The 25,573-nt window shown below is 41.8% G+C and overlaps 1 protein-coding gene across 1 annotated transcript in view; it reads right to left on the reverse strand.

The window, feature by feature from the left end:
- Window positions 1-25,573, reverse strand: part of cpne4a (copine IVa) — a 100,346-nt gene that overhangs the window by 63,359 nt on the left and 11,414 nt on the right. Inside the window, exon 2 of the mRNA XM_030749479.1 lies at window positions 16,517-16,708. Within this exon, the coding sequence (XP_030605339.1) occupies window positions 16,517-16,687 (171 nt within the window). The 5' untranslated portion in view covers window positions 16,688-16,708. The remainder of the gene's footprint in view (window positions 1-16,516; window positions 16,709-25,573) is intronic.

A 25,573-nucleotide genomic window follows, 5' to 3' on the forward strand; every position in this document is an offset into this window, starting at 1 on the left:
TTAAATCTTTTTTAACAGCGGCACAAAAAGCCTTTGAAATGAGCTGCATTTGTCTGTAAATGTGTCTGTAAATAGATCTCACTGAAACCAGGCATTTCCAAAGGCTTCACAGTGTTTCTTCCTCCTGTCTCACTACAAAGAGTGTTCAGGAGCCTTGAAACAGTCGCGTCTATTATAAGATCACTGCGTATTGTTTTAATGCTCTTCCATGTTCGTATACTTTTCTCACATCTTTTGTATGCTTTTCACGGCTCCTCTAATGAAGCAGCGCCAAAAATACAAAATATAAAAATAAAGTCTGGTATTAATGCACACTCATATATATATATATATATATATATATATATATATATATATATATATATATATATATATTGTGGGGGTTGTGTGAAAGAGAAGTGTGAAGATCCAAAGTTAAAACTACAATTTCACAAAAACACAGCTGCCTCTGTTATTAATTAGATAGTTAACGAAGACAAAGACTAACAGGCTGAAGGACGTCCCTCCTTCATTTACACAGAAATTATTTCTGCTCTTTATCAGATAATCTGCAAGCCTTTATTCCTTCAGGGATTGTGATCATTTCCGGTACACTATCACCACATCACCAATAACTATACATGTATTTAAATACACCACCACATCCTCATGAGGCACTTTATTATTAACCCCCCCCCCCCCCCCCCCCCCCCCCCCCCCCCCCCCCCGGATGCCCACCAGGGGTAATCCTTATTTCTCTTTTCTGAGCTGCAGGGTTTCTGTCATATCTCAGGCCTGAAGCACTGAGTGTGCATCAGAATTTAGTGAGGGTGATCTCAGCCTGGAAAAACCCACTACCTACTCCAGCCTTTATTGAGATATACTGAGGTGTCAAACCTCGTCATTAAGGGTACAGAGAAGGTCGTTAAATGTCGTCTTTATGGTGAAAAGAGTTAAAGAACAGGTTTGATTTTTTTTTTCATGTTCTGTATTGAGCCTGTCTTTGGCTCGCTCTGGCTGTGTTGGATGTCTTCCTGTTTTACTTTGATAGTTGATTTTTATGGTGTCCCTTAATTTCCTGTCCTACTCTTCCCACCGATTCCCTAATTGTTTCCACCTGTGTCTTTCTTCCTTCTCACTTGTCTATGGAAGCTTGTTTCCACCACTAAAAGAAACTAAAATCCGTAACTTGAAATTTCAAATTATTTTGATCTATTATTTTCTCGACATTTCGAGTTACGTATCTCAAATTATTTGCATTAAAAACTCGAAATTTCGACTTAGCGCTGCCAATCAGGAAGCTCCGTGATCCGTACATCATTTCCTTGTTAACCAGAAGCAGGAAGCTGAAGGTATCAGCTGTCCAACAGATCAACATGAAGACATTGATTCCGTACCTTTGATACACCTGTTTTTTGCTAGAAGACATTTTGACCGTTGACGGTCAAAAACATGCCAACAATTTGTTCATGTTTGCTAAAAACTGCTAGCTCACCGATACTGTCGCTACCACATTTTGAGTGCGCATGCGCTGTCGGCATTTGCTTCCAGGTAACAAGGAAATTACCTGGTAGCGCTAAGCTGAAATTTCAGGTTATTAAGATGAAACTTTCCTCACTGGCTTTCACCACTGAGTGGAAGTTAAACACAGATATAATTCACTCAAATGATCCCTAAGGGTTTGGTTTATTTCAGCATTTCATTTGTTCCTGAGCAAATCATTTTGGCCGAAATTAAAGTTAAGCTTCATAACAGGATGGTTTTATTTATTGTTAATGTCTAACTAGAGAACTGTCAGTATATTTGAAAATGAATCATTCCCTCATCTGTATTCCTTGATGTAGGAACGTGCTGTTTTAACAGCTTATTTTCAATTAAAAGCTGACATTAAATTTTATAAAAGGAGCTTCGGCTCCATTTTAACAGCTTCTTTCCCACAGCTGTGTTTCATACTGTCATGGCTGGTAGCTACGCTGAGGTGAGGCCAGGCGACGCTGATATGAAGGTTGGAGCGTCCAACTTCACAGTCGCTCACTTCCAGCCTTTGCGGTTTTCGTGGGCAGTGAAGGATGCAGCTCAGGTACAGTTTCTGTCTGATTATTTGTAACGGCCTTCAGGGGGCGACCCTGTGGTTAAACAAAGGCTTCTGGTTGTATAGATGTCTTTGGGAAGGTGGCCCTCAGATCTGTTGCTCTGTGCAGGTTCACGGGTGTGGTTATGTCCTCCGTTTATACTTCTTTTATCCTGTCTATGCTTGAGTTCCCTTTGTTTTTGTGTTTTTCTGTGATTGCCTGCCCTGCTAGTACCGGGCTGAATTCCTTGTTGCCTTCAGATTTGCCTTCATTCATAATGGCAGAGCTTCAACATGATGCTGGAAACAGATCTTTGGTCCACGGTGACATGACAGCATTACAAAATTGCTGCAGATTTATCAGCTGCATCCATGATGTGAATCTCCTGAAATCTTTGTTTCATGGAGCTCTTTCCTTCTGGAAGCAGCCGTCAGAAGATGGTACACTGTGGTCACAGAGGGATGAACATGGTCAGCAGTAATATTCAGAGAGGCTGTAGGGTTTAAATGATGCTCAGTTGGTACTAAGGGGCCCAAAATGTGCCAAGAAAATATCCCCCACACCATCACACTGGCAGGAGCCTGAACAATTAATACAAGGCAGGATGGATCCATGCTTTCATGTTGTGTACATCAAATTCTGACCCTGATTCTGATTTCAGGAGTCTGTGTGAACTGTAGCCCCAGTTTCCCATTCTTAGAGAGGTACCCGGTGTGCTGCAAAATCATTTAAATCACCTTCCTTCCCCATTCTGCTCAGTTTGAACTTCAGCAGCAATTTTCAGGACCTAGAAGAGGAGCTCAGTCAACTCACAACTCGTACAGTAAAATTTCAGATGATGATGAAGAGCTACAAATAATTGAAATGCAAAGGAAAGTGATTTGCATCTAAAAACCAAAGCTCGTACTGTTTCTCTTTAGGTCTGCATTTCATATTTTCAGTCAAAAGATTGGAAAACCGGCTGCATCTGAAAAACAAGAAGTAACCTCTTTATCCTGATCAGTTCAGCTCTGCTGAGACAAAGGGAGCGTATGACAACAAATAATTCTTCAGACTCTTATGTGACACCAAGAAAAGGGAGAAAAAATCCTCCTGCCTGCACTTTAACCTCACTTCACTTCACCACATCAGACTCGGGCTGGTACAAAGACACAAACCTGAGCAGAAAGCGAAACCTTCAGAGATGAAGTGAAGACGAAAGTGGAACGAGAGGAAGAATGAAAGCGAGCCTCGGCTGCACAGAGAGGTGGAGGAGGCGGAGCTTATGTCTGCGTGGACAGCAGGCGACATTTCATCTGAATTTCAAGACAGCTAAAAATATAAACATAAAGTGGGACAACAGAAACCAGAAACCAGGTCTGACCGAGTCATAGCACACACGCTCAGAAAGCACACACTCACAGCGCCACATAAGTAAACTCCACACAGACAAACGCTGTGAGTGATCACACATCAGCCCCTGCTTGGTCTGCTGACTGTAATGTGAATGCTGCAGTCCTAAATTCAAGCTTCCTTTGGAAGAATTCGATTTTAGTTTGCAACATTTTTGTTTTCATTTTCTCAGAACTTTGTCTTCTCCGATCACTCGGCAGAAAAGGAAGGTATGAGTTTCACATCCTCGAGTGTGCCAGACCAGAACAACTACTGCATAATAATAGGGATACAAAACATTCCAACTCTTTCTTTCAGTGTAAAGAGACTTATCTACACATTTAATCCCCGCACACAGAGACTGTACGCATGCATCACACAGGCACAGATATCTTCTAATTATTACTAAGATCCAAATTATATCCTACAATTTCACTCAGCAAAACTGGAGCTCAGACTTCCTGTAACCACTTCCTGTTAGTCTGATGAAGTGCACAGCAGCCATATTATTGGTCAGATAATTGCATTAAAATGCTCCAAAAGGCTCCAACAGCACAAACACGGTCCAGAGGTCCAGTTCAGGGACTCCGGGTAGCTGAGATGAAGCCGAGCAGACAGCTAGCAGCTACATTATCATCATCTTCCTGTCAGTCAAAGGGGCCACGCCCATAATAATGCAAACTTTGAGCCTTAATCCAATTTAAAGAAGTGAAATATCTATTATTTACAATGTTTACCATGTTAAGAAAAAACAATTTAATTTTGAGTTAAAATTTCGAGTAAAAAGTTGAAAAATTATTTTGAGACTAAAGTCGTCATTTCAAGTCAAACAAATACCACAGCTGATATACCCTCTAGTAAATGGCTTGTTTAGTGAAACGACAATCAGCTTATTGTGTCTGGTGATTCTAATGTCCCCTCTGCACTGCATCAAGGTGCAACCATCGATGTCCTTGCATCTGTCCATTGCCAGTTTGTGTGTTTTCCTCCTGAGTAGAGGCCACTTTCTGCACCATCGCTTTAATGTCCTCACACTTATCACTACATTGTGTTTATGCACTAAAAGAGAAATGATTTCCTTGTTACTAAAACTAATTCTAATGTATAGTTTCACCAACTTATCTACACAAGACACTGTGGAGGGTCTAGCAGACGAAGCGTTGTTTGACGTGAAATGACAACTTTAGTCTCCACATTTTGAATGTTTTTCTCGAAAAAAGTATTTCGACTTTTTTCTCAAAATGCACAATTTAATTTTTTTCTCAATGTGGCCCTAATACGCCTAATTATTCAATTTTCAATTCAATCCAATTTTATTTATGTAGCACCAAGTCACAACAACAGTCACCTCAATGAGTTTTATATTGCAAAGAAAACCTTAACAATCACACGACCCCTTATGAGCAAGCACTTGGTGACAGTGGGAAGGAAAAACTCCCTTTAACGGGAAGAACCAGGCTCAGGGAGGGGCAGTCATCTGCTGGGACCAGTTCGGGCTGAGGGGAGAGAGACAGGACAAAAGACAAAAGGGTGTCTTTGTCCTGAATCCAAGCTGGGAGCTGGTTCCACAGAAGAGGGGCCTGAAAGCTGAAGGCTCTGCCTCCCATTTTACTCGTAGCCCCTTAACTGGCAAGGGCCCGGTGACGGGCCGTTTGTAGTCCCTTTTATATGGCAGGCTAGACCCTCCCATTTTTATTGACACGTCATTCGGCCAATCATGTAACTGGCTGCACCAAATCACCTGACAAAGCTACGTGACGCCCTCTGAGTATTATTGGCTCTGGGAAACCCATTTCTTAACATGATTGGCCGAATGAGGTGTCAGTCAAAATGGGCGGGTCTAGCCTGCCATATAAATGCACTTCATTCGGCCCGCGGACCAGACGCAGCCGATTAATAGGCTATGAAATGGGTTGTTCAGAGCCAATAATGACCAGAAGGCGTTATGTAGTTTTTGTCAGGTGATTTTTTTGCTGCCAGTTAACGGGTTAAGTATCTGAGGAACCACAAGTAAGCCAGCAGTCTGAGAGCGAAGTGCTCTGTTGGGGTGATATGGGACTATGAGGTCTTTAAGCTAAGATGGGGCCTGATTATTCAAGACCTTGTATGTGAGGAGAAGAATTTTAAATTCTATTCTAGATTTAACAGGAAGTCAATGAAGAGAAGCCAATATGGGAGAAATCTGCTCTCTCTTTCTGGTCCCTGTCAGTACTCTAGCTGCAGCATTTTGGGATCAGCTGAAGGCTTTTTTTTACAGGAAATGTCTTTAAGAACACAAATGTCATCACGTGGCAGGAAGAAGTTGCTGAAAACAGACCAAACTTCAGCCAAGAGGACATCTGAGAGGATCCATCCACAGCATGAGGTTAGTCATTGATATGTTGCCATGAAAAAGGCCTGATCCTAAGCTTAATGTCCACACTAATAAATGTTAAACTGAGGGCCAAGACAGTTTACTGGACAGTTTACTGGACAGTTTACTGGACAGTTTACTGGATGACATATTTCAGAGTATTTAATTATTTTTATTACAAGCTTGTTTGTATTGTGCTTTGCACTTGATTAGTGTCTCTTTGCAGTCATTTGGTGTCTCACTGTGGACTGTTTGTATCTGTTTGTGTCTCCCTGCACTCATTCTGTGTGTCTTTGCTGCTTTGTTGTGTGATCATCTTGAAGCTTCAGCCCTCTGTCCCTGAAGATTTCACTGACAGAGAGAGACAAGCAGAAAATGTCACAGTGCATACATTACCATTTCAGCTGTCTGAGACAAAACTCTCAAACTTACACGTCTGTCAGAGAGGACAGAAACCTGCTGCAGTCACACCTGTTTGCATCATTTTATACACCCAGCATGTAACAAATGAACAGTTTGAGCTCAAATTCAGGTTCTAGATTCATGAATAAAATGTGTATTTTTTGACAAACAGCTGCTTTAAAGACACAAGTTTGAGTTGCAGCCGTCGGAGGAAATTAAAAATAAATCCACTCACTGTCTTCTATAAATGTCCATACTGAAACCTGACAGCTGACTAAATGCAGCTCCAGCAGTGTGAGATGAAAATTAGATTAGATTTAACTGAAGGGAGAGATCAATTAAGAATTTGAGGGAGAGAGTAAAGAAGCCAGAGGGGAGGGGAGAGGGATGCCCACAGCACTAAAGATAATCCCCGGGCCAATAAAACATTTATAACCACAGCCACAGTGCAAACATTATCTATAATAAAACCACCATTACATTTTGATGACTTACTGGCATCACTGGGACCTGAACAAGCATTAAGAACTGCAGCAGAGTGCTCCAGCCTCACCCAGATTATAATCCCTGCTGACACTGAGACACTCAAAGCCCCACACAAAACCATAGAGCAGCAAGAACAACATGAATGTACATTCACCGGTCCACCCACATCAGACCTCCCTGCGCACAAGACTCCACAGAGGTGGCATCACAAAGTCTAGGCAGGAGGTGCCGTGCTGATATTTTCTAGCCTTCCCAACAGCATTCCTTCCTCAGTGTGAAATATTCCAACATTATGATGTTTATTTGTTTCTAGGCTTTTTGAAGTGTCAAGCAGCAGAAAAAGAAGTTCCAAAGCTCAAGAGGCTCCAGCAGTGAGTCAGTCCCCACAGACTCCCGTGTTAAAACTTTCCAGCAGAAATAAACATGTTTAGAACCTGATGCAGAAACTGTTTTGATCTCTGTAGCTAATTTCTTACATTATTTTCCTTTGCACAGAGAAACTAAATTATTTCACCAAAAACAAAAACTATCCATCCAACAATTCTCTTCCGCTTATCCTTTTCAGGGTTGCGGGGGGGGGGGGGTTATCCCAGCTACCATAGGGTAAGAGGCAGGATACACCATGTGGTAGGGCTAACACAGAGAGACAACCATTCACACCTATGGGCAATTTAGAGTGACCAGTTAACCTAGCCCCAGTAACCAGATGTCTTTAGAGTACCTGGAGAAAATCCACACAAATGCAGGGAGAACATGCAAATTCCACACAGAAAGGTCAGGGCCAAGATGGATTTGAACCCAGACCTTCTAGCTGCAAGGCAACAGTGCTAACCACCACGCCACCATGCTGATGAATCAAAACTTACCTGGGTGCAAATGATTAGCTCCCTTGACGCTAATAGTTGTGTGTCCTTTTTGCTGTATAACAGCCTGCAGACGCTTGTAGTTTTCAACAAGTCTCGCACATCTCCTGAGCAATTCCAGTGCAGTCTTCTTTGGTGAATCTCTCAAGCTTCTCAAGATTCGATGGTCCTCTGGCATGGACCTTGGTCTTCAGTTCACCCCACAGATTTGCAGTGGGATCCAAGTCAGAGCTTTGTGCAGGCCAGTCAGTAATGTTCACTTTGGCCTTGTGGAGGTCATTCTTCACCAGGAGCGATGCATATTTCGGGATGCCGTCATGTTGATAGACAAAGCGGCAACCCAGGCCCAATTATGCTGCTGACTGCTTGATGTTTTCTTTCAGAGATGAGTCCACTGTCAGAGGCTGTAAGAAGATCATTTGTAACCTTCGCTAATGCTGTTTCTGCACTGTGATACATTCTGAATCCTCAGTCCAGGTTGTTCTTAGCATACTTTAGTCTGGCTCGAAGGTGTCTCGTCTGCAGCTGAGTTTTTCTTGATCTGCAACCTTTCAGTCATTTCTGTGCAGCCTTCTAGTGACTATCTTGCCTAAGCCTACAATTCCCGACTTGCCTAAGTCATTCACTAGTGTCCTGGCAGTGGTTCCCGGGTTTTTATACATGTGTATCACTAGTTTTCTTTCCAGAGTCTTTGAAATCTTTCACTTCCTGCCTCTGCCAGGCTTGTTCTGCACTGCGTGCCTCTCTTTGAATTTTTTATACTTCTCACTGCAGTTCTTGACGCTTGGAAACTTTGTATATCCATCTCCTGCTTTGTGGCCATCAATAATTCTTTTTATCAAGTCTAAACAGATTTTTGATGCTTCCTCAAGTGACAGTTCAAATTCTTGCTGAAGTTTTCATACTGTGTGTAAATTGGAAGATAAACCTCAGTTTTAATGTGAGCTTACAAGCTTTGAGTATTACAGAGTTAAAGCTCAGCTCTGTTAAATTATTATATTAGTAACAATTATATTATAATAATTATATTAGAAAGATACCATAGGTTAGGAACAAAAAATCACTGTGATTGTTTAAACGGCTCGTGTATTGCAAAAACAACAGATACAAACTGCAGCGCTGAAGGGCAAACATACAGCATGAGGTGAATTAGAGCCATCCTCCCTCTCAGAGTCATAACTGGGTCAATTCAGAATGAATTAGACCTCCGGATGACAGTCCATCTAGGATAAACCAGGATCAAATCCACTGAAAATAGTAGATAGTTCAGCATACATTTAAAGGAAGAATTTGATGAAATGTAAATAATTAAAGGATAAAGTATAATTTGGACAGTTAGAGTGGAATTACTTGAGCACATATTGGATCTAATAAAGGATTTAACATTCTCTCTCACAGAGGTTCTCAGATAGGATCGTATGCAGGTGCTCATGGTGACCTGATTTAAAAAAGGGGCAGGCAGAGATTCACTTTAAAATCTCGCAGCAGTGTTTAAATTACAGAAGGAGAAATAACTGAAAAAATACAGGAGGTCATTTCAGCTGTAATTATGACTGAGGAGGGGGTGAAAAATGACCCACATATACTCCAGACTGTATTAAAATCACAGCAGGGCAGGTTATATTAAACCCATCTACCCGAGGGAAATAAATCCTGTCTCCGTGGAGCTGGAGTCCAAAATTAATTCTCCTTCTCGCTGCTTGTTGATAAGAACGCATCAAATGTTCAGGATAACCAAAACAGGGTGCTAAAAGAGGCTAAAAGCTCCCCATAGCAGCAGAGTTGGTGAGCGGTCGCTGGAGGTTTACAAAGAAACCACAAATCGCTCAAGTTTTCCTGGAGCGCTGCTCGTTTCCCAAAGAGAGCCGAAAAGGCAAATCTCTTTGAAGTGACAGCGTCTCACAGCCGCTAATGAGGAGGCTGATTTGGTTTTAATGGCGATGCCCTCACTCCGTAATCACTCCATCAGCAGCAATCACTCGCTTTGTCTTTCCACTGATGAGCTGACACATTATCAGCACTGATATCCACTGTTTTCCTGTTTACTCATCGGGGCGGTGGGGGCATTCAAATAAAGAAAATCATTAACCACTTTAGTCCAGATTTACATAAAAAAAAGAGAGAGAGATAATGATTTAAAAAGGAGATTTTCTCATTATGAAACTCCTGCTGCCGGAGAGGACAGGCGGGTCAGAAAAAGAGGTAGAAAGAGCCAGAAAACAGGCTGAGAGTTTTAACTGTGAGGAGAAGAAAAGCAGGAAGCAGCCCAAAACCTGAGGGGGTTCCCTTCATGTCAGAAAGCAGCAAAGGACTAAAACTGTGGCCTACTTACCAAACCCGACGCTCAGCGAAACTCCTGAACGCGCCCGCAAGCAGGTTCAAGCTGCACACGACTCGTGACTTCACATCAGAGTCGTGTACAGTGGACTGCTGTGAATTTGTGATGTTATATAAGCAGGATGAGACCTCCCAGGTTGCACGGATCATTGGTGCATCGTTGGGTGGCCTGCCTGCCTCTCTTCTTCTTCTCAGCATGTCACACACTGTGAAGCAGGTCCCTGATGTAATGAACTGTCAGTGGAAAAGTGAAGTGCAGAGGGAGATGTCGCTGAACACTAAAAATAAGCCGGAGACCAGGTCAGTGTAAGCACCTGTGCACACTCAGCTTCTCATCAGTTTTAGTGGGTGTGTGAACTTTTCTGATAACTTCTGCTCGATGCTCGGATGTAAAGAGAATCAGACTGAACTCACTCTGTATTTCACGCTCTCTTTAAAAGACTAATGGTTTTGTATGGGAGTGTCTCCCATACAAAACCATTGAGGATGCATTCTCATTGGTGTGCGCTGAGTGAGTTTTTGATGGTGCACCTTTAGCCTCAGCTGAGAACTCCATCTTCGCACAGGCCCGTCAGCCGGTCCAGAAACATCTGTAAACTGAACATTGTTCATCCCGGGAAACACAATAATCCAGTCAGCATCCCAGGAGAACCTCCTTCTGCTCTTACAAGCACACAAGTGGATTTCCAGCCCAGATTTCCAGCTCATGAAGCCAGAATATCTCACAAGTTCTCCCAGAAATAATTAGCTTTCGAGCACAGACTCACAAAGAGAAACTGGACCAGTGAAGCCATGCAAATATTCACCTTCGTACTATGAAAATTTAAGGGCAACAGCACTTGAAGTTTGAGGAGGTGGCACCAAATTTAGCCCTTTTTCAGTCATTTTTTCTACATAAATAAATAAATAAATACAGGATCCTCGTGGAATTTGAAGGTTTGTTAAAACCTGCAGCCAAACCAATCAGCTGATTCTGAGAGTGTGAGGTGGGACGTTTTCTCAGATTTCAATGATCTTACAAGGAATAACACACGATGAGCACCAACTTCCAGAAGCTGACGGAGGCTCTGTAACTCCTGATTCTGTCCCGCTTCAGCTGGAAAACACTGGAGATGGCACATCAGCAGCGGAGCCTGATTATTGCACTGACTGATGTGCGTTTGGTCTCTGTGACGCTAAAGCAGAATGCATAATAAAAGATCCAATTTTAAAAAGAAACTAGAGGTTTTTGACATCACATAAATGACAAAAACATTATTTTGAGTGCACTGATGTTATCACTACCGACCGAAAAGCTTACGAGCACTCAGATTTGAATATGTGCCTTCATTTCTTTTATAAGTGCTGCATCACCGGCAGTCATACGAGGCTGGAACGGCTGTTCTTAGTAAAAGTGAAGCTTTAAATTACAACTATTACAGAAGAGTGATAGTGCAGCTGTTCTTACTGTGCTGTAGCTGCTCTTTAACCATTAAAGAAGTCATTCAAAGTTTATTGCCTGCGCAGATAAACTGTGTAAAACCTTTCTGCATTAATAAGATGGACGAACCACAGCAGCGGCTATTTATATTTCGTCCAGCGGAAGCAGCTTCGTTGTGTTTACCCGATGCCTCATCCAAGCCTCCCAAAAAACAATCCAGCAGAGAATTATGTCACTTTTCTGCTTCATCATCTGTCGTGTCAATAAGGAAGCTGAGCGGCATCCAAAACGTTCCTCCAGATGGCTGCTAACAGAGAGGAGAAGAAGAGAGCCGACACAGAGGGAGATGACTGTTTTCACTCTTATTATAGCTGTCACTGAAGTAAACAGATTTCCTCCAAGATGATAACGGCCATCTGTCAAATGAGCACCTGAGTCCAGCTCCAAAACAGCACCTGATTATATACCTGAGAAACACCTACTTTAGAGTTCTGGGCCAGGTAAAAAAAAAAAACTCTGCAGGTGGCTCTGTGTTCAGATGAAGTGAAAATCTCCTCCACTCCACTTCTTTTAGAAACGGCCTTTTCATTAAAAGTCACTTGAAGTCAGATTGTCCTGTAAACATCCAGGTGGAAACTGTTGGGATTTAGGATTTAAAGGTTTTTGGAGTGAGACAGTGTAGGATCAAGTGAATAAGGCCGCAGTCGCACAGGCCTTAGAGACCCGCCCATGACCATCTGGCTAGACAAAAACATAAAGCAAACCCTCACCAGTTGCTCTGAATACTGTGAAAAGTGTGACACAGGAAATGGAGACTGTTTGCCTTCAGAGTAAAGGTTGCAATTTGTGAAATGTGTTGGCTGCAGTGCTGAGGCCCAGGTTTTACTAGTTTACTTTGAAGGTGAACAGTTTCCAGCTTGCACTTTTTCAAGTTTTACTGCCACTCTGCTAGTAGTTCAGAGTGTTTGCAGATAATTTGGCATCTTCCATGCAAACTACAGGAAATCTGGTATAGCAACCAAAGCAATCACAGGGTAGCTTTTTGGTGAAGCACCACCTCTGGAACCAATTTCACCCAGCAACTACAGCAACCTCCAGCAACCAGTCAGGAAATTCTTCCTTCAAGACCAGTGGCTGTATCACATTCAATATGACAGCTTTTAATCATTGCACACATGACATCATGTGGGAAACTTCTAGAAAAGTTAGGGATGTACACCATGATGTCACCCACTGATTCATGAAGTCCAGCCTCATAGTGTGGCCCGTGTGTCATGTTGATTTTTGGGAACACAAAGTGACCGTATGTGGACTAACAGGTGGACTACCAAAAAACTCCAAACCAAAGGATAACAGAACAGTGGCATAGCTTAGCACTCCACCTTCCTGTGCAAATATGTTCACTTTCTGCTCTAAAAAAACAAAACACAAAACATGGTGAAGGTCAAAATGTGAACATCGATGCAGCTGCGTCCATTTTTGTTATTCCCAAACCACAACCTTTTCTCAATCCTATCGTTTTTCATGCCATCGAGCACAAGAGAAAGTAAAACACCTGAAGATGAAACATTCGTGAGTGAAAAAAAACCATCAAAGTCTCAAACCAAACATGAACTGCTGACTTCCTGTCTGCGTCTCCTCCTGATTGTTTCCGCCCGTCTCGTTTTCAGTCAGCTCTCAGTGTATAAATAGTCCTGACCATCTTTTCTTTTACTGTTTCAGTGAACTGAAAGCCTGGATGGAAAAAAATATTCCTTCAGCTGAATAACAGCAAAAATGCAGCTTTTTTTATTTGGCTCCACCAGCTCTACAGAGATCCTCACTCATGGTCCTTTGTCCACATACATCCACCTTCTGGTTAAACATCTCGGTGTTTTATGGATAGGTCCTTTTAACAATTTTTTTTGCCACTAAAGGATTTAGTTCTCCACGCCTTCATCACCTCTCACCTGACTACTCCAACTACCTGTATAAAATCCCACTCTCTCAGTAGATGGTGCTCAACTTCTAGCAGTACATCAGTCCTATGCTGGCTACCTGTGAAGTTTCAAATAAAATTTAATTTTTTTTATTTGTTCTTGAAGCCCTCCATGGTTAGCTCCACAGTATATCTCAGATCTTTTAACTCTGCGTTTTGCCTCCAAGTCGCTGAGGTCATCGTCCCAGCAGCTTCTCTCGGTTCCCTGTTTACGCCTAAAAACCAGAGGCGACTCATCCTTTGCTGGCATTGCTCCCATAAGAACCCATTCAACAACAGACCATTTTAAAGCAGCTTTGAGGCAAGTCTGAGCTACCTCATGGTCTGGCTCACCGGAAAGGTTTTTTACTGCTCTTCTATTTGACTGTTTTCACTGTTTTGGTTGAATGTGGTTTTGTATGTATTCTTATTTTTCAATCTTATCCAAGAGTTTTCTTTTTATGCTATTCTATATACTATTTATCACAACTTTATCATTACTTTGACTTTTGCCTGGTATTCATTTTTTATTATGTAGCTCGTTTTATGGGAATTCTGTGTCCTGAAAGTGGATTTTTGGCTTCCAGGAATGTAAATGAGTGTGCCTGGGGAGCACTTTAGTTCAGCATCCCTTGTTTTAAAATGTGCTTTATAATCAGAATGGACTTGACTTCACACCCCCTCTCGTGTTACTCTGTGTGCTTCTCGTGTTTTCCAAAGCTCCCAGTGTTGAGTTCTGTTCTTTATTTAACCCGAGGCCCACAAAGAGGGAAAAAGCAAAGAACAAGAAAACAGTGAGACTCTGGTGAGTTTTTCGTATTTCGCTGTTTATTTGATTCTCTTCCCTCAAGGCTCACCTTATTTATTTCACCCAGCAGCTGCTCATTCACCTCTCAGCACATTTCAGACCGTTAAATACTCCTACACGACACATTTACTGTGGCTTTAGGCTTTGAAGTGAACAGCGTGAAGGCACAGAGCGAGACAAAATTAAACCAAAGGTATTTGATGGATCTTTATTCCCGCTGCAGGGACAGACAGCCGAGCAGCAGGACCGATGTCACTGTCTGCAGGTGAAAGCGCTCAGGTTCCTTTAATCAGCAGCACTGACATTAATGTGACAGGAAGCTGATAATGTCCCGAGGACAAAAAAATCAACACAGATGCTAACATCCATTCATCTCTGGGAACGATCACAACAGCCGTGGACACAAATCAGCCACACAACAAAGGCGAGGAAAATAAAAGAGGAAAAATGCCGTCATGCTTCCTGCAGAGACCGCTGGTCAGAGGAAATCAGTTTCTTTAACTCTGAATCATATATACTGTACCTGCTTCTTACTAATAACTCTAAAGCCTTAAATGGCTTCGCTCCAAATTAAATCAAGGACCTGGATGGAGACATGAACGTGAACATGAACATAACACAGCAGAGAAGTCATGACAACAGCGATGACGACAATGATGAGGATGCAACAACAAGCAGAGGAAAACTCAGGGCTTACATACAAAAGGGATACTGAGGGAAGTGGAGGCAGGAAGCAAAACAAAACACAACATACAGGGAACAGAAGACCATCAAAATAAAACAGGAAGTGACCATGACACACACGTAGACTTGACAAAACATGACAAACACAGAGGGAAACATACAGTCACTCAGACGGGACCTAAGGTGAACATGAGACAGGTAAAGAAAACTAAACTCTGGATAATAAGAACAGAGAAAAATACAGAGATGAGAAATGAACCATAACTTAAGAAACAAAGTGAAGAAAAGCTCAAGTCCAAACTGCAAAACGCTGGCTCAAACCCCAGGATCATGACAGATAGCTCGAAAAGTTCTGAATGAATCCAGATAAAACTGTGCAGGGGTGCAGAGGTCAGAGGTCATGTTAACAATCCATTAAAGTCTGGCTCACATCCACCGAGGTCTTCAAGGTCAACTTGATTTATTGATCCAAAATTGACTAAAAGGCTCATAACTCAGAAACTGTGATTCTTACATGTGTGGTGTGTGTTGTTAGTGTGTGTAGAAAGTACTGTATAAAGATTTACAACATGTCACATTTGACCTCTGACCTCCCCAACAGATTGACCTGAGGGTCAAAGTGAAAATAATGCTTTACAGAGCTATTTAAAACTACTTCTTACTGCCACTGTTTGTATTGACAGCATATAGGTAATATATATGGAGGATTATTAATATCACGCTAATTTGGACCTCTGACCTTTTCTTTCATAAAACTGCTTCAAATTCTGCTGCCTTTGTTTGTAGTGGCAACATTTAGGAAATGATGCTCTTTTATGGTGATTCTAAATATCACATATCCAAATATCATGTCACATTTGACCTCTGACCTCACTTTTACAGTTCAAGTTGACCCCAAAATGTGTTTTATTTTTAAAGAAAGTGCAGAGAGAAAGAGAATGAGCTGCCTGGGCAGAAATATCATATAATCATATGATATGATATGATATGATATGATATGATATGATATGATATGATATGATATGATATGATATGATATGATATGATATGATATGATATGATATGATAAGCTCCAGTTATTCATGTCCAGTTATGTGCAGATCAGTAATATCATCACCTGCTCCTACATAATGTTTGTGTAATCACAGTAAACATCTGAGTTTTACTGCACTGCAAACTTCATTTTTTTAGGTTTAGGCACTGAAATGACTTTGTTTAGGGTCAGGACTTGATAACGACAGGGTGAGGTTTGAATAAAGATCTCAGTTACAGTTAAAATACATCCATTTTTTTGGTTGCCATGGTAACACATTCCCCTCTTTATCTGGACAAAATGCATGCTGCAGACATGAGCTCTACTTCCTACTGAAACACAACAGTCACAAAGTCCTGCTGTCACAAAAGATTGTGACAGTTTGTGTCCACAAACACGAACAAATCGATGACCGTTTCCTGACTGTGAGACCAGGCTGCCAGGTAACAACAAACCCTAACCTTAACCCTTCTGTACCTGACTAACTTTAGCCCTAAACCCTAAAAGCTCCCAAACTGCCTGATATGTGAAGTGATTTTTGTGGCGCAGTATGATCGTTACTGACAGGTTTGACAGCGTGCAATAATATCACACCACAACTAAACCCCCAAACTAATCAAATCTAAATCAAGCTTCAGAAAGAGGCTTCAGTAAACAGGTACATCACAAAACATGGTGCAAATGGATGACTACAAGAGACCATTAAAGCCATTAGAAACCAGGGGGTCAGAGGTCAGTGTGGTTGTCGTACCTCCATCCACTGTCCATGGGACTGCATGTTGAGCACGACACAGGGGTCAGGTTTGGACAGAGCGTCCCGGTCTGAGATCCCTTTACAGGTGAGTCTTAGCTCCACTTTGGTGAGGCAGGGACTGCTGAACAAACCCAGAGAGTTGGCCGCGGACTCGTAGATGTCACTCATGGTGGAGGTGGGACAGGAAGTCTGAAGAAGAAATGCAAAAGTTCGCCAGGATTAACCACTTTCAGTGACAATTTGAAAAAGATGTGCATATTATTCATATTTGGTAGTTCAGGTCCCCCTGTGAACATTTGGCTGTCAGAGTTCAATAGAAACAATATCAAATGGCCACAAAGACATGTATGAGCTGTCTATCTGGAGTAACTTCAAAACATCATCAGCAAAGAGCAAATATCAGCGCATTTCCCACTGCAAGATCCAGTGAGCCATACCATGTTCTGAGCAGAGAAGATCCAGGCCTGTACAACCTGTTTCAGGCTGAGAAAAATGCTCTCCAGGGCAGATTCTTCTGAGCAGCCCACCAGCTGCCAGCTAAACTTACCACAAACACCATTTTTAAAATTCAGCAGCCGAGCAGAAGCAGGATGAAGAGCAGCAGACCAGTCTTCACTTAAACACTGGCATCAACAACATACAGTTTTCATGCAATCTAACATAACAACTAGCAAGTCATCAACCATGTTGGTTTCCTCCATTGTTGTGTTGTTTTGATGCATGTGGAACTGATGATGTGGTTCAGCAACATTAGCATGAGTCCAGCTGATCCTGCAGTGGAAACAGGAAGACTGAAAGAGCGGATTAGAAAGTCATTCCTTGCACCTGCCCTGAGTTCCTGCTGCAAACGGGTGATCTGAAGACCTCTGAAAGGCAGCAAGCTTTTGTTTGAAAACTTTTTTGCGGTTTTTGTAAGAAAATTTTACATCTCTTGCAGGTATGTTAAAGGTTTTTGTACAAACATTTTAAATAGTGGTGATTAGATATTTGGATTGTGCTGATTGGGCCAAACAACTGTGGTATAACTTCAAGAATGGCAAAATGGGTTCTAGCATTATATTGTGAATCTTGCAAGAGTCCAGCTGCCTCCTAAGGTAACCCCTTTTCTGACGGTAGGGGATAGGGTTCAATTATCTTAGAATGCTTCCAATAGTACAAATAAAAATTTCTGCATAGGGAGGATCAATGTAAGGGAGGCTTCAGGTTCAAGGGCTGATGCTCTCCAACAAAAACCAGAACCAGACAGTAATATCCCCAGTAGAAGTAAATCCAAACTGCAAAATAAAACTGCTATAAGCATCACAAAGTCTTGCGAGGAACTCCTTCTAGTGGTCAATTCCACTCTCTGACTAAAGCTAGCAAGCCTGCCAAGCCTGTTATGGATTTGGTGGTTTGGGTTGCTGAGCGGGTATAACCCAGCCACAGGGGTAGCTACAAGTCAGGGTACTCCTAGTGCTGGTCCCAAGCTCGGATAAATTGATAAGGAAAGTAGACAGGAGTACTGGAATGCTAGATGTACAGCAAAGGAAAAAGCTTATAGCGAGTTAAATGCGAGGTTAAACGCTAAGGAAGGAGAACAGGACCTGCATTGATTGGTTAAGCAGAGCGATTGAGCTGGAAAGGATGTGCAGCAGGTTAGAGTGATTAAGGACAGAAATGGAAATAATCTAACAAGTGAAGATGGAAGGAGTGCTTTGAGGAGCACATGAATGAAGAAAAAAGAGAGAGGAGGAAAGATGGAGGACAGTTGGTGAATGAGGAAGTGGCCATCCACACGTTAAATTACTGCAGAAAAAAAGGACAAAACAATAAGCTATTAAAAGAGCTTCAAAGGTTACAAATGTGATGGAGTATGTTGAATAAATAAAAGTAGGAGGCCCAGCAAACTGCCTTCTGTGACATCACAAAACCTACGACGAATATGTTACCACAAACCAGAGTAAAACTTCTATAAGTAATGCTAGAGAAAAAAAAAAAGAGGGAACAACCTGTTCAGAGACTCAGCTCAATCAGCTCCAGCTTTCATAAAGCTCCGGTATTAATAACAGAATGAAGCAATAATATTTTGTTGGCTTTAAAACTTCCTTTAATATTTCATTTTAAACTGATTTGTGTAGTAAAAAAAAAAACTGTTGGGACTTTTGTTGTGTTGTAGATAGAGGTTAAGTTACAGGTTTTCTCATTAATGTCCGTAGTGTCGCCTTTTGAGCACATCAGCATCTAGTGGACATGAGAGGAACTGCAGCCAAATACACTGAAGCGCTAAACATTCAGCTGCAGTAACATAAATGATTTCAGGTCATCCTCTTTCTAACAGACAGGCAGGAGAACTTTTATAATAACTTTACAAGACATTTCCCAGCATCAGAGTGATTCAATTTCATAACTGATTTGCATACTATAATTGCATGGAAATCGTCTGTCAGAGTTGGAATGAATGCAACCAACAGCCAGAGTAAGTCGCTAAAGTAGTGTTAATTAAATTGGAAGAGAGTTTATTTTATCCCTGGTGTCATTTTATTCATTACATGCATTTAATTGTATTTGATGAAATAACTCATATTCAGCTAGATGAATCTAATTATACTGTGTAGAAGAAATTACCACATTATGTTCAAAATGATGCTCACATAATTAATTCACACATCTGGACATGCTGTTTATAATAACTGACCTCTCATTGTCACGCTGCATTGACTGAGTTGTTTAAGTTAATTTGATCATAAGACAAGATGCATTTTTATTTCTATTCCTGTGAGGACCCTCATGTCCTCTCTCAAATTATTGGTGTTTTTTTTTCCCCAAAAAAATTCTAAAAGAAAAAAGTTGTCACTAAAAATGTTTTTGATTTCAGGAAATGTTGACTTTCTTCCAAATTTCTTAATTTCACTTTTTGTAATATCATATAAAACATAATCCATTTATACTCATGTTGTCCATATTTCAAAGCATTTCAATAGGTTTCACATTCAGTGCCCTTTCTTTTCCAAAATGCCTTCAGTTTCCCATCATTTTGTAAAAGACTTTCCCAAATTATCTCCAACTTGTTCTGATTGTAAAGTACTCTGATCAGGCAACATTGTGACCACTGGCAGGTGAAGTGAATAACACTGATCATCTCTTCATCATGGTACCTGTTAGTTGGTGGGATATATTTGGGAGCAAGTGAACTTTTTGTCCTCGATGTGCTAGAAACACAAAAAAAGTTCAAGCATAAAGATTTGAGTGAGGTTGATGAGGGCCCAGTTGTGATGGCTTGGCAACTGGGTCACAGCATCTGCAAAACTGCAGCTATTGTGGGGTGTCCCCAGTCTGCAGTGGTCAGTATCTATTAAAAGTGGTCCAAGGAAGGAAGGGCAGTGAACCACCAGCAGAGTCACAGGCTGCTAAGGCTCATGGATGCATGTGGGGATTGAAGGCTGGCCCGTGTAATCCAATCCAACAGACGAGCTAACGTCGCTCAAATTGCTGAAAAAGTTAATGCTGGTTCTGATAGAAAGGTGTCAGAATACACAGTGCATTGCAGTTTGTAGTGTATGGGGCTGCATAGCCACAGACCAGTCAGGGTGCCCATGCTGACCCCTGTCCACTGTCAAAAGCGGCTACAATGGGCACGTGATTGAAGAAGAAACACTAATCATCGTGGGAACCCCCCAGCACCCTATGCCTATTGCAGGATAACTAAAGGAGGGTTCAGGGTCACCTGATCCAGCCCTAACTACAAGCTTTATCAAAAAGGAAAGTTTTCAGCCTAATCTTAGAAATAGAGAGGGTGTCTGTCTCTGAATCCAAGCTGGGAGCTGGTTCCACAGAAGAGGGGCCTGAAAGCTGTGTTAGTCCCCCTTTGCTGCCAAAACCATGAAGATCCATGAAGGCCCCACCTCGCATCTTAAGGGACGTAAAGGATCTGCTGCCAACATCTTGGTGCCAGATACCACAGCACAGCTTCAGGGGTCTAGTAGAGCCTGTGCCTCGATGGGTCACAGCTGTTTTGATAGCAAAAAGGGACCAATACACCTGTTGGGCAGGTGGTCATAATGTTACACTTGATCGGTGTATGTAACTTTACCCACAATATAATATAGTTCCCTTTTGAAGGGACAGTAGTCCTTAAATCATGAAACATGAAATCCCCTCAGTTTGCAAAAACATAGCCTACCAATCCCACAAATTCACCTCAAACAGGGTCAGTTTGAAGCAGCTGGGATGAAATAACACCTCTGAGTCTGAGGTCATGTTTCTCAGCTGGAAAAGGGTGGACTGCCCACTCCAGGTTGAGATTTGAAACAGAAATTCCTCCACAGATAGTGATGCAGCTGGCAGTTTAACTGAAAAATGACATATGCACTTGGCAGTCTTGCTTTTATGTAGGAATAATAGGTACAAACAGGTGAGTTGAGTCCCCTGTTGCAAAGAGACACATCACACATGAGTTGCACTCATTGGCACAAACCGGATCAGAATGATTTTGAAGCGTTAGCAGTCTGTCTGCATTTATAAATTAGATGGTAATTGTTTGCAAATGTTTCAAAGCCACAAGGAGGTTGGTGAGGCCTCTGTAAGGTGAGGTGTTCCTAGCATGTTCTACGAGGAGGAGACGGCTTGGTAGACCCAGGAAACGCTGGAGAGGTCAAGACTCTCAGCTGGCCTGGGAGTCTTGACCTCTGTAAGGTGAGGTGTTCCTAGCATGTTCTACGAGGAGGAGACGGCTTGGTAGACCCAGGAAACGCTGGAGAGGTCAAGACTCTCAGCTGGCCTGGAAACACCTCAGCTCATGTACATATAAGGATGAAATAAATGAAAGGACTTTTTCAAGAAATAAAACTCACATATTTATGTGTAAAGCTCCTCAGTCTTTAATGAGCACTCAGATCTTTAGACCTATCGTCTCCATGGCTGATAAAAACCTCCTGGCCGATAAACTCCGCCCTGACAGGAAGCCATTTCTGCTGGGTCAGGACAGAGCGATCATATCTCCATCTTGACTCCCAACCAATCACCCCATCGCCTCCCTCCATTATCCCATCAGCAGCACTCGGGCTCATCTGATTAACCCCAGGCAGAGTGAGGTTGTGGTAACCGAAGCACACCACAGGAGGAAGTTACACTTATCTTCTAATAAAAATATAAAGTATCCTCCTCACACTGCTGGCTCAGGTTACAGCCCTGAGGAAGAATGGAAGGAAGGATGATATTTCAGAACCAGGCCACAGATCTGTTCTTTCTGTGTAGAGGGTCAAGTTTTACTGGTTCAGGTCGCCAATCGATGGATTTTATAACAGATAAATCAAGTGCTCCTTATGAGTCTTTTTATAGAGCTTTTAAGACTCTCAGCACTAAAACCATGAGGGAGATGTTTGATCTTCACTGATTGCCAAGTCGCCCTGCAAATGACAGACTGACCCATTACTGAGCCTTCCCTATCCCATTCCTAATCCAGAACCCTGATCTCACCATCATGAAGCCAGACTGAGGCTAGGGCTGCAACGATTCGTCAACATAATCAATGATGTCGACTATAAAAATTAGTCGATGTGGAATTTTAGTGTTGAAGCATAATATTCTAAAAACCACACACATGATTTTGTAACTGCAATACAGTACAGGAAGATATGGAGGCAGTATTGCCTCCATTGTCTGCCAATAACAATACTAATGAAGAAGAACGTAACGTGAAGAACGTAACGATGGTGGCGCTCCGGCACCCTGTCGCTGTGATGTCAGGCCTGGATCGGTACGTTTTAGAGAGTTAGTGCGTCACTGATACCCTGTTAATGTTTGTGCATTAATGTTTTTGTTAGTTTACCTGTTGGAAACAAGCTCTCATGGACGATGCTTGCTAAGCGCCACCATATCAGTTATGTTAGCTAACGAGTGAAGAGACAGCAAGGTGATATTAACAGGTGCGCAGGCCTGAACAGGTGAGGTCAGGTGACACATTAGTTGACTACCAAAATAATCTTTAGTTGCAGCCCTAACTGAGACTACATGAAGACAGAACACACTTTTAAAGAAAATTCAGAGAAGACTCGTAAAAAGTTCTGTTAAAAAAAAAAAGTTAAAAATACCTAAAAATAAGTTCAAAACCAACCCAAACATCTAAAACCACATCTGAAACCCAGCATGGGATTTGGTCATGACACGCTCAGCCTTCTTGAATACTCTGTTATTCCAATGACCCACACAGCAGCCATATAATTGGTCAGATAATTGCATTATAATGCCCCAAAAGGCTCCAACAGCACAAACACAGTCCAGAGGTCCAGTTCAGGGACTCCAGTTAGCTGAGGTGAGGCCTAGCAGACAGCTAGCAGCCTCAGCCGCCTGTGTCGGCTCTTTGACTGACCGGTCTTAGAGGCATCTAAGAGGAGAGCACACACCTGAAGGTTTATGGTTGGTAAAAGCTGGAGAACGTGTGTATATTCTGATAATTGTCCTCTCAAAGCTGAAATCTATTTGGGAGAATGTTTTGGGGACAGAAATCAAGTGAAGAACCGGTCTGCTGATTGCTGGTCATTTTCAGTGCAGTCACATGTTTTATTGAAAATGGCTTCAACCAGAACCCCAAAATATCAGAGTGGATGACAACAATAGAGGTCTTTGTTTCTTTGGGCAACAGCTTATAATAAATTAAAGTTACAAGAGAAGCTACTTCTCTGTTGTCACAGTGCTCAGCTCCTCCTGTCAGCCACACTCAGTGAGGATACAGCCCCAAAAGACAGACGTATCCTGTAATCCCGGAGAACTGAACAGAACTGTCACGACCTGATCTGTGCGACAGTGTTGGATTAAAACCACTGAGTTATTGTGACCTCATTTCTGTGTATTGTTTACACTGATGTCAGTGTAATAAAGAAACCTACATTGTATATTTTTTTCTTGTTTCTATTTCTTCATGTAACTGTTAAAGTTGATTTCATGTACTGCAGTGCCCTCTCTCCTGTCTTTGCTTTTAAACCAACATTTCTGATCATGGATCACCAAACCAGCTTTGACTTCACAGCTCGAAAAATCAAAGAATACATTTTATTTGAGTCCTAGAATCTGTCTTTGACACACTTTTATAAGCCATGCTATGTACAGCCGTCATTCGGTGGGCAGTGTTGCCACCTTAGTGACATTGTCGCTAGATTTAGAGGCTTTTCAGACCCCCCAGCAACTTTTTTCCAAAAAGCAACTAGCGACAAATTTAGTTACTTTTTCTGGTGAGGCTGGCGACTTTTGGAGAGCTTGGGAGAAAAGCCGGAAACCTGAAATCCTCTGCTGTCACCCTGTTTTGTGTACATACAGCTACATACAGAAGCGTCCCGTTGTACGCATCACCTGGAACACGCTTGAACGCGGGGAAGGGGGGACCCCACCCGACCTTTAGTGACCTTTGAGACAGCCGACAGCAAGGTTTCTTGGGAACAGTGGCCCAGATAAAAGAGGAGGATTGAATGTAGCGCTATCAATCGCACGGGACAAAACTGATTTATGTAATGTGGGTCCAGGCAAAGCATTAAAGTCATGAAGTTACTTCATAAAGTTCATTTGTAGTTCTAAACATTGTGTAATATATATTCATATAGCTATTATTAATGGCCCGCAGGTAAATAGTGCTCCAACCTGGCTGCCATGCAGGCCAAGACCTGTGCAGTAACCCCTGCATTGCCAATGACACACTGATCAGTGATCAGTGTGTCAGCACTTTTTACAGGGACATTTAAGCTAGCATATATATATATATATATATATATATATATATATATATAAATTTTTTTGTTTGTTTTTTCTACATGTAAATGACCAATTATGCAATTATGTCATGACATCATATAGTGACTTTATGTCTTTTGTCCTGTCTCTCTCCCCTCAGCCCCAACCAGTTGCAGCCCCTCCCTGAGCCTGGATCTGCTGGAGGTTTCTTCCTGTTAAAAGGAAGTTTTTCCTTCCCACTGTCGCCAAAGGTTTGCTCATAGGGGTCATGTTGACTGTTGGGTTTTCTCTGTAATTATTGTAGGGTCTTTACCTTATAATATAAAGCACCTTAAGGCGACTGTGTGTTGTGATTTGGTGCTATATAAGTAAAATTGAATTGAATTAAATTTTAGAACAGCCAATAGCTACTTTCCTTACTGAGGATTTGGCAACAGTGTCAGTTCGTATGTCTGGAACTTTTATTGTAAAAGAAAGGAACAGGAACATGTTAAAAGCAGGCAGTGGCAGGAATAAACTAAATAAATAAATAATGCAATGCGTTGCCTCAACTAGTTCCCTCAAAATATTTTCAGAAATATTTTCATAAGTTCTACATGTACCTTTTGATTAGTTAACTTCATTTTAGTTCACCTCTCTCACAGCATTAACATAAAAAACAGAGTTAACTCGTCACTCAGCATTGTTGGTGTCGTCGGTGGAAACGTTGCAGGAAATTTGTTACTTTGTCTTGCAAAACTGCAACAGAACAGTTTGAAGTTGACTTTGCAGGACTGAGCACATCCCTGTCTGTGCTGAGGCATGAAGAAGTCCGTGCTGCACGACTTTATCTGGATTTTACTTAGTACTAATTAGCAGGTATCTGTGACTGTGTGACACTCCCATACAGTCTATGGATCCCACACGCTAACAGAGCTAGCTAGCATTAGCAGATAACTCAACATTACAGCCTACTGTCCAAATATCCTCCAAAAAAACCCAACATGGCAGCTTCTAAAACACTAACCTTCAAACTGCAGAGCCCACAAACCAGCAGGTGACATTACAGTAGCAAGGCCACCTGTGCACACAAAGGCCCTCATCCAACACCAGCCTGAACAGTCTACTTTCATCAATAATTTCTCTTAACTGATAGCATCAAATATATTACCTACATGAAAATATTTTATATAACTTTTATAATCCAAATGTCTCAATAAAATGGTTTTATTAATACAAAAAGATCAATGTTCTTTCTTGGAAAAGTCACAATGAGAGGATTAGCATTTTGAGTCACAGGCTGAGGCGACACTTTACCTCAAAATGTGGACATGCTGCCTGTGCAGGAATATTTTGAAATTTTATGATCAATCAGAT

The sequence above is a fragment of the Archocentrus centrarchus genome, chromosome 16 (assembly GCF_007364275.1).
Source record: "Archocentrus centrarchus isolate MPI-CPG fArcCen1 chromosome 16, fArcCen1, whole genome shotgun sequence".
Lineage (NCBI taxonomy): Eukaryota > Metazoa > Chordata > Actinopteri > Cichliformes > Cichlidae > Archocentrus > Archocentrus centrarchus.